The 10,684-nt window shown below is 36.7% G+C and overlaps 1 protein-coding gene and 1 long non-coding RNA gene across 2 annotated transcripts; both read right to left on the bottom strand.

The window, feature by feature from the left end:
* On the bottom strand, positions 1 to 2,353 carry LOC121990652. The gene is made up of 3 exons (XR_006114649.1): positions 2,228 to 2,353; positions 2,075 to 2,140; positions 1 to 113 (listed from the first exon to the last, which is right to left on the bottom strand). It is a non-coding gene; the product is annotated as an uncharacterized LOC121990652 (long non-coding RNA).
* Positions 2,354 to 3,538: 1,185 nt separating this feature from the next.
* LOC121991503 (ethylene-responsive transcription factor 3-like) lies at positions 3,539 to 3,847 on the bottom strand. The gene has a single exon (XM_042545496.1). It carries the CDS (start codon positions 3,845 to 3,847, stop codon positions 3,539 to 3,541), a length of 309 nt encoding a protein of 102 aa, XP_042401430.1.
* Positions 3,848 to 10,684: the final 6,837 nt, after the last annotated feature.

Here is a 10,684-nt window from a genome sequence, read left to right as displayed (position 1 = left end):
TGTTTGATGCAATATGTGACGACAAGAACAGCCCAGGACATCATACCAAATCGGCAGTTTGTAAAAACCTTGATGTCAAAGTTTTTGCCGATACGAGGATACAGTTCCATGCCCTGCACAAGAAAAAAAAATTGTCCACAAACTGTATAAATTGCAGCTACATTGATAGGAAAAATTAGGTTGAAAAGCATTGCCAAGTAATTCATTTGTTCATTATAGAAGGATATTAATACATGAGATACAACTTGCATAATAACAACACATAGCTAGAAAAAACTAGCATGAAGAAAGGCACAAACCAAATGGTTGAGCAAAAGGAAGTCCAACAATATCAACAAGAGGTAAGATCCTCATGTGGTTTTAATGGCAATTATTTAAAAGCAAAGAATAACCTATTCCACCTAAGGTTTCCTCTGCCAGGACCTCATATTAGTGAATATACTTCTCCGTGCAAGAAAATTGAACAAGCAGTGTGAGGCAAGTGTTTATTGTATAGCCAGAAATCAAACTTTACTGATAAAAAGAGGAGAATTTCAATTCTGTCAAGATGCTCTTTTCCCAACAACTTAACATGAATGGAGCTTTAGAGATTGAAAAGTTCATGGAACTGCAGAACTAGCTTGAAAAGCTTAAATAGAGACCAGGCAGGAAAGTATTCCAATGCGCCATATTCAAATTGACTTGTGACATCCCAATTCATTGGGTATTCCTTATAATGAAAGCTAGAATGTGGTTGCCGAAATCAAAGACATCATATTCTAAGCCATGTTTAAAGAGTTTTTACATGTATGTGATATTATATAAGATCCCATCATCATAGTAAAAATAATCCTATTGTTGCAACAGAAGTACATGCATATGTGTATTATAGTTGGCAGTGAGACCAAGGATGTGAGAGATTTTTTTTTCCATGACGGTGAATATATGGCAACATTGAATATTGGTGGGCAAGTGTTTTAGATTTCTAAATAAATCATTTCATAAGATTTCACATAATGGAAAAAATACTTGAAGGTTTTTTGTGATTCGGTTGGTTCCACAAGTAGATATGGTTAGAAAATATCCTCTGAACTCTTAAGTCAACATATCTTGGATCACGAACAAACACATATAGAGTAGGCAATGAAACATTTGAAAATAAAATACTAATGAAGTCACAAATAAGGTTATTCATTTGTACCAAACATAAATATTTAACTAATTTTTTTTAAGGAAATTGCATTTTCCAATGCAATTTGATCTCATGGTACTCCTTTTACGACTAAAACCCTCAACACCAAAACATGTTATAGCACAATTCCCCATGGAAATATCTAGAGCATTAACTACTAGTCTTGGGTAGTTCTGCTCCCTGGTGTTGGCTAATGATTGAGACTTAACTATTCAGCAAAACAAATCACAAAACAAATCACAGAGTGATTTTCCTGTTTAAGTCTGTGATCAAGAGCATATATTACTTTCTATACTAAAAAAGAAAATGAATGAGGCTACATTGAATTTATGACATTTGACTTTAGCAAATAGACGTGCTTTTTTAATGTTTGTTGAGGATAAACATGCACAGTTAAGAAGCAAAAGAGAATCAATTGGTTAAAGAGACAACCAGAAGAAAGTAAGACTGCTACATATTCTACAAAGTACACTTACATACACAAATATAGTTTAATCTATATGCAGATTGGAGAAATCTCACGTAACCATTAGTACAGAGAATGGAAATGCAAGAATAGAGTGCACCCATGCAAACATAATTGTAATATGTAAAAATAGTGATACATCTGGGAACAAGTAACAGATAAAATCCTTCACTATCAAATATAGCTAATAAAAGTTTAAGCATTGGCACATAACCTGTCATGATTAGGTAATAGTGATTAAAAAATAAATCAACAAATCCATTGTAATATGTTCATTTGCTTTTTTTTTTTTGAGATATTTGCAAGGCCCTTGCATACTCCATAGTATCTCAAATTATCAATCAGATGCATTTATCTGATTATTTTATGTGCAATCAATCCAGAAAAAAACAATGACACAACAACTCTGCAAATGATGTCTGGTTAAGAAAGCTCACCCAATAAAAATCAATTATGAAGTTCCCTAATGAACCAGAATCCGAAGAAGATGGTGCCAAATGACCCTTTGGAGAAAAACAATCATCTCAAATTAGGAACAAAGGACAGTAATAACCATAGGAAAAGCTAGATTGAAATTTACAGAAGCTCACTTTCAAGTATAACAAAATGCAGAACACTAAGCTTCCCAGAATAAGTGCTGAATAAATTTCTCCTAGGTGATCATACACGACTGCTGGGTTGAAGATTCCAAACCTTCAAAGATAATTCAAGAAGCACTGGTCATAGTTAAAAGTTAGAAGTATGTTAAAATAAAGATAAATACACATGAATTGCCAACCGATGTCAAAAAATGTGCATACATGTAGAGGAAAATAAGAGATGCAACTAGGTGTCTATAAACCACTCATCTAACTCCCTGCAGAGAAACAAAATCCTACGTATGCACAACAATACGAAAAAGTATGAAATTAAACCATTTAATTACATACTTGAGGTATGAGTTAAACATAGGAGATCAACAAATTTAGCAATAACAATGGTAATCATCATGGCGACTTATCATTAATACTAACAAAGATTTCCTTTTTCCCTCCACCCCTTACATCTTCAACTCTAATTAATCCAAATACTTGAGAGTTTATGCACTTTACTAACAATATTCAGTCTTTGTCTGCATGACTTTATGCCTCTGTATATGCTTTGTGAACCTTGATCACAAGATAGGACTTTACCATGTGCTATTAAATTTGGAAAAAGTGGCATACTTGTAGCCGTTTAAGTGATATGCTAGTATATAAAATAAAAAAGATTGCCATTACCTTCAAAACTTACAACAAATAGCAATCAAACCAATCTCCATAGCTTGTGTTTTCCAAAAACAGAAATTGGAAACGAGAAAGAAAAAAAACCACAAATTTATGTCGGAAACGAAAATTTGCGGGAGGGAAAGACAGGGAGTTTCACCTTGTCGGATTCCTCCTTCTCCTACACCTTCTCCTCCTTCTTAGGCTCCTCTGCAGCTGGGGCGCCGCCCGCGCCGCCGCTACCAGGGGCGGCGACCCCGATGGTAGCCACAGAGCCACCGGAGGGCACGGAAGCGAACTTCTCCCGGCCGGCAGCGATGACTTCCGTTATGTCCTTGCCCTTGACTTCCGCGAGGAAGTGGTTGATCCTCTTATCCTCTGCCTCCGCTCCCACTACAAGCAAGAAACAAGGATCACCGAAATGAAACCAAGATAAATATGAGAGGGAAGAGAGTTCGACCTGATTCAAGGATGGATCTGATATCATCGGCGGAGGGGTTGGGGTTGTCGCCGAGGACGACCAGGAGATAAGCCGCCACAATTTTCATCTTCGCTTCGAGATTTGCAGACGACGATGCCGCTGTTGCAAGGTCTCGGACCTCTCGGTGATGAGTGCGTAGAATGAGGTGGGTCGGCTTAATTCCAATTTGTATCTTATCAAAACCCTAGGGTTGGGTCAGCGGAGGGAGGGCAGCGGAATGCAGGAGTAGGTGTGGGAGACGCAGCGGCGGCGGCGGCTAGGGGAAAGTTGGTCTTGGCCTTGGAACCACGGAACGCGCGAGCGGCGGAGTCGTAGGCCAGAGCGGCAGCCTCGGCCGAGTTGAAGGTTCCGAGCCACACCCTGACCTTCTTCCAGGGGTCCCTGATCTCGGTCGCGAACCGCCCCCACGGCCGCTTCCGCACGCCGCAGAACCGCGTCTCCGCTACTGCCGCCGCCGGCTCCACCAGAACTCGGCCTTTCTTCATCTGGCCAACAGATCGACGGAATGAAAAGGAACAAAAGAAGGGGGAAGAGGGAGCGAGAAATGGGATCAAAGGAAGAGGAGTGCTAATTTCGCCATGTCGAATTGTTCAAAATTGGGGAGATAAATTGGCTGGTTGCTTCATCCAAGGCGAGGAGAAACCCAAAAGAAAGGGCGCTAAGAAAGTCCGCCAGAATTTTGGTTCATAGACACCGGTTTTAAAAACCGCGATTAAAATCGATGTCTATTAATGAAAAAAAAGCGCTCATAGACATCGGCTAAAAAAACTGATGTCTATGAGCGAAAATCTGCACTCATAGACACCGATTTTTGGAAAAACCGGTGTAAAATACTCAAAGACATCGATTTTTGCTTAAAACTGTTGTTGTTCCACTGATGTCTATGAGGGTTTTTCTTGTAGTGATATCTCATAAATCGACTTCCTACACTATTGCTCAATCACAAATGTCCTTTTGAAAAACTTTATAATCAAACCCCTGATTACACTTTCCTTCGAATTTTTGGTTGCGCATGTTATCCATGGTTACGCCCCTATTCTAAACACAAACTTGACTCTCGTTCACTACAATGTGTTTTTCTTGGTTATAGCAATTTGCACCATGGTTATCGTTGCTTGCATATACCAACAGGACGAATTTATATTTCACAACATGTTACTTTTGATGAGTCTTTATTCCCTTTTTCGGTAGCTTCTTCAATCTCTCCTCCAGATACAAGTGGCACCTTCTTAATGCCACCTAATATTATCAGAAGTGATGGAATTCTAGGTCCTGCTCCGGAGCTCTCTAATAACTCTCCTATACCATCAGAATCACCTCCGGTTGCTGCTCCAATCTTAGAAGTCTCGCCGATCGAAGATAATATGCTCTCTGGTTCCTCGGATAATGCAAGTCCGTCATCTACATCACCATGTCAGTCTACTTCCTCGTCGTCATCAACAAGTGATTCGGATGATAATGCTCCTCGTCGCATGCTTCCCATTAGTGATATTTATGAGCGTTGCCCACCAAATGCAACTCGATATCCCCTTCCACGAGCTCTAGTGGTTTCTTCCAAATCTATTGAACCAACCTGTTTTACACAAGCAAACAAGGATCCAAACTGGCGTAGTGCAATGACTACAGAATTTGATGCACTTCTTCGCAATGGAACATGGACTCTAGTTCCGCGCACTCCCTCAATGAATGTTGTCGGCTCTAAAGGGGTATTCCGTCTTAAGCATCGAGCTGATGGTTCTCTTGAAAGATACAAAGCTCGACTTGTAGCTAAAGGATTTAGTCAACAGCCAGGTATTGACTTTAATGACACTTTCAGCCCAGTCATCAAAATTACATCTGTCATACTATTATTATCAATAGCTGTTAGTTCTAATTGGCTTGTACGACAATTGGATATTTCAAATGCATTTCTCCATGGTCATCTTGAGGAAACTATATTTATGGAGCAACCACCTGGTTTCATTCATCCACAATTTCCATCTCATGTTTGCCAACTCAAGAAATCCTTATATGGTCTTCGACAAGCTCCTCGTGCATGGTTTCATCGACTATCTAATTGGTTACAAGCTCAAGGATTTTTTGGATCAAAGACTGACTCGTCTCTATTTCACAAATATAATGATGAAAATATGATATTTTTTCTTATTTATGTGGATGACATTCTGATAACCGGCAATGATCACAAGGGTATCACAACTTTATTAAGTCTTCTCAATCAAGAATTTCCTACTAGAGATTTAGGTATTGCTCGTTTTTTTCTTGGTATTGAGCTTATTCCACATGAGGATGACTATCTTCTCTCTCAGAGCAAATACATTACTGGACTTCTTCAAAAAGCCAAAATGGATGGAGCACGTCCGGTCTCTACGCCAATTGCTATAAACAACTCTTCAACTTCATCCTCTCCTGCTCTATCTAATCCACAAATTTATCGAAGTATTGTTGGGGCCTTACTCTCCCTATTCTTCTTCTTAAAGAGACATCACAATGCGCACACAACATTATTATTTTTGTAGGCGACAAGACATCACAATGCACACACCATTATTATTATTTTAGGAGATGGAGCATCACAATGCACACACAACATTATTTTTTGTAGGCAACGAGACATCACAATGCACACACCATTATTATTATTTCAGGAGATAGGATATCACAATGTACACACAATATTTTTATTTTTTCATGTGACAGGTCATCACAATGCACACACTATTATTATTATTTCAGAAGATGGAACATTACAATGCACATACAACATTATTATTTTTGCAGGCGACGAGACATCACAATACACACACTATTATTAGTATTTTAGGAGACAGGATGATCCTGTCCAAAAGCAGAGATGATGGTGAGCTAGGGAGGTGGCTGGAAGGTTGACGAAGCGAAGACTCCACGTAGTCCTGTAACACAAAAAGTGTCAGTATCGGGTCGAGAAGGGGTTCCCGGCTTTGACCCTCCGACACTCAAGTCAGTTTCCGGCGATGTAGAAAACAAGGAGAATGTCGTAGCTAAAGCGTGTAGAAAACGAAGTGTTCATACCTCCGCTTGTAGATGGGAACCCCTTTTATACTGTCACTGTAGTATTCATGCATGCATCTCAAAGTGTAGACATGTTTCCCTAGGCATCCTAAGAAAAGACAAGTCAAAAAATGTCTCTAGCATCATTCCTTAAGCAACCATGCAACTCTCTGATGTGACAGTCCGAAAGCTTCTAAAGTACGATTTACCTGTTGGATATGCTTTGCTGTCAGTGACACAAACTACCAATATGATATGACAGATAACTAGTGAGCCCACACACGGTCGGCTGACCACTGCTCGGCCAAGTAGTCCCTAGCCTTTGGCATAATGAATAGAGATATTATCCTGCTTTCCATTCAATTGTATTGTTGTTGGAGGGCAGTCATTTGTCCGACCAGATATGCCTCTCGCTCGGGGGTTGCATGGCTATTAACCTTAGTCGCGGACTTTCAAAGAGCGTCCATTCGGAAGTGATCTAGACCGTTCGGATGGTCATGCCCGGCCAAACAGATGATAACCGCCGCTTGATTTAATTGGTTTGTTTCATGGGTGTGGACCTTTGATTGCTTTGACTTTGACCTTCATGACAATCGCTTTTCTTCTACCTTGCATTGGTGGGTCCCCTCTTCATCATCACATCACGGTACATCACAATGCACATAACATTATTATTTTTACAGGCGACGAGACATCACAATGCACACACAAATCTTATACAATGCACATATTTTTTTCCTATATAATGGAATACTAGACATGGCCATCACAATACACCTTTACTCTTGAAAAAAATGGGTTTGAATTCTCGTTCATCATCCTAATCATCCTACTCAATTGAAGAAGATAAACATTTATGTAAGTTTATCTTCATATTTTTCAAAATTCAATCATAGGAATCAACCAAAAGAAGGATCAATTTTGGGCAAGAGTTGAGATGGAGTATAATCTAGATCCAAATTTTAAAAATTCAGAGTGACCAAGAAGATCATTACAAAAAATAATGAATACTATCATTGCTATTGTTTCCAAATTGAAAGGTTGCATATGACAAATCGAAGAATTGAATCCAAGTGGAGCATTAAAGGAAGATATTATAAGTTGTTATCATTATTTCTTTGGTAGACTATATCAATTTTGTAATCAATATCTAATTTAGTTATTAATTTTATTTTATAATTGTATGATATTCTTACAGATGAATCATGCTTAAATGTTATTAGTACAAGACTCTAATTACTCAAAGGGTTTCAAATTTGGGCATATGTGGAACATGCTTCAAGGTATTGAGCAATTAAACAGTCACAATGTCAAAACTGTATCTATGAGAGTGCAACAACAAACTGCTCAAGCTGATTATTCTCAATTATATAATCTCGAGAAATATTTTTATTCACCTTCATCTCCACGTGCCTCTTCGTTTAATCTTAACATTTATTCGGACAGTGGTGATACTTTAACTAAATGCCCTATTGGGGTGAAGAAAGCAAACCTGAAGAGAAAGAATGAATAATAACTCATAAAAATGGTTTCATAGAATGACAAATTTATTGCGGCATTGGATCGAAGTATTGATGTTGATATATTCAAGGAAGAGAATAAAATTTTATTCAAAGATTTGAATACCATCACTGATCCAATAATACGTGAATTTATTCACAATGAACAAGTCCGAATTATGCAAAAGATGACTGAAAACAAAAAATCTCAATCAATTCACCTCAAAGAGAAAGATCTAAATTCAATTAGTCTCAAGAAGAAGGAAATTTTCATGATTATTTCAATGGTTTATTAGGAAGTAATTTTTCAGAATATTAAACATTGATTTGTTTAATATTATAATGTTATTATAGTTATTTTAAATGTATTACTTTAGTGTTTGCCACATCTTTAAAGTGTACGTGAGTTATATGTTATGTATTTTATAGTTATGTATTTTGAAATTTTAAATATTTAATTGTGTGTTTGTTATGAAATTGTCAATATTATAAATATTAAAATAGTTATAATCTTAAGTAATATAACAAATATTTTAAATATTACTTATTTAGTTTAATAACTAATATATATTTATAATATATAAAATTTACATAATAAATTAAATTAAATAATATTAATTTATAATATTTAATAATATTTTAAATATAAATTTAATATTATAATATATTATACTTTTAAAAAATGATACTTGTATCATTTTGATGTAAGTGAATAATGCAGCACCATCATTTTAACTTGCACTAAAATGATACAAATTTAAGATATACATTAAAATATATTTGGTATTCCTTTTATATCAAAATGATATAAAAGGGACACGATTGGAAATAGTCTAAGCCATGAGATGCACAGTGGGGCCATCTCAAAGTTTTGTGAGGGCAGGTAAAATTTTTATTTTAGGATTTTATTTTTTTTAAATAAATCCTTTTTATTTTTCATTTGAATTTGAGATCCATACTGACAAATTTTAAAAAAATAAATTAAATTATTAATTTTAAAAAATAGATTTTTATATTAAATTTAATTTTTTAGATTTTAATGTAAAATTATTAATTAAATTTTTATGGTAAATATAAGATGACTTTGAAATAAATTGTGATAGGCATGTGAAAGAATAAGAAAATACGGAAAAATAAGATAAAAAAAAAATAACACAATCAGACTTAACAATGTGATTAAAATTTTTACTAAAATTGAAAAATAATTTAATATTTTAAAAAATCGGCCTTCAACTTTGGTTGTATGGATAAAAAAATCTTAATTCATGTGAAATGAGACACATTGGTTGTATGGATAAAAAAATCTTAATTATGTGGAATGAGACGAAAAAGCGAAGGAGGGAGAAGGACATTTTTGAGTATTAGGAAATAATTATTGAAATAATTATTATTAGAAAATATTTATTTGTTTAGTAATTATTAGAGAATAATTATTATTAAGACATATTTATTTATTTTATAGTATTTTATATGTTTTATTATTTTATGTGTTTTACTTTTTTTTTTTCACTTTGTAATGGTATTTATATATAATATATTATCATTAATAAAGTGTATGAATTCTATCATCAACATGGTATCGGAGCGCTAAGCTTAACAGCAATTTTTTTCTTTTCTCCACAATATCCACCAACCGCCTTTTACAATGGCTACCGCCGACGACATCACTCGCCGGCTATCTCTCACAAATACTCCTGATTCACCTTCCACCCTTGTGGTTCTCAACGTCAATGCTTAAGTACCGTTGAAACTCACCACCTCCAATTATTCTATCTGGCGCTTGTAATTCACGTCTCTTCTACTTGGATATGACTTATTGGGTTTTGTTGATGGCTTATGTCCCTGCCCCCTGCGCAGATAACGTCTACAGACGCCACGCTCCCTCAGACGAATCATGATCATATTCTCTGGCTTCGTTAGGATCAACTTCTCCTCAACACTATTATAGGTTTGATGTCTCATACTCTTGTGCAGTTTATTTCTTCATCAACTTCATCTAGAGGCGCATGACAGATGTTGGAGATAACCTACGTTGCTCCCTCACGTGGCAGGATTATGACTCATTGTCAAAATCTTGTCAGCCCTCAATAGGGTAACAAATCTATCACTGATTATAAGTAGGACATCAAAAGAAATATTGATGTTCTTGCGCTTATGAATGTCAAAGTTGATTTTGATGAGCTCCCTATTCGTGTTCTGAATGGTCTTAGCCAAGATTATTACAATATCTCACATGCTCTGCAAGTTCGTGACGTCCCTATTACCTTTGATGAGCTATTCGAGCAACTCCTCAGCTATGAAGCCCAATTAAAAGTCTCGACGCCATCTCCATCTTTGACGCCAATGACTGCTCTTATGTCTCCGTAGGGAATTCTCATAATTGGTATTCAAACTATCGTAGTGGTCGCCAGCAGGTTTCATCGATGTCCCATCAGCCACACTTATCTACTCCTGGCTGTCTGCACGTGCTCCTGCGCATCCAGCTGTGTCCAGCCCCAATCGTTATCTTGGGCACTATCAAATATGTGGTGTTCAAGGTCACTCTGCTCGCCAGTATGGTCATATGACTACCTCGATGCTTGCTCTACTTTCGCCAACTCCTCCGTGTGCTTCACGTCCAGTGTATAGTGCACCGTTTGCGCACACGGCTGTTCATTTTACACCTCCGTCTTATTCTCAGGAATGAGTGGTCGACTTTGGCGCCTCTCATCATGTCACCACTAATCTCACTACTCTCTCCTTGCATGAGCCTTACTCTGGGAATGATAGCGTCGTCATTGGTGATGGTTCTAGACT

Source organism: Zingiber officinale, chromosome 6B (genome assembly GCF_018446385.1).
Source record: "Zingiber officinale cultivar Zhangliang chromosome 6B, Zo_v1.1, whole genome shotgun sequence".
Taxonomy (NCBI): Eukaryota; Viridiplantae; Streptophyta; class Magnoliopsida; order Zingiberales; family Zingiberaceae; genus Zingiber; species Zingiber officinale.
Note: the sequence above shows the minus strand (reverse complement) of the source record. Positions and strands in the feature narration are given on the sequence as shown.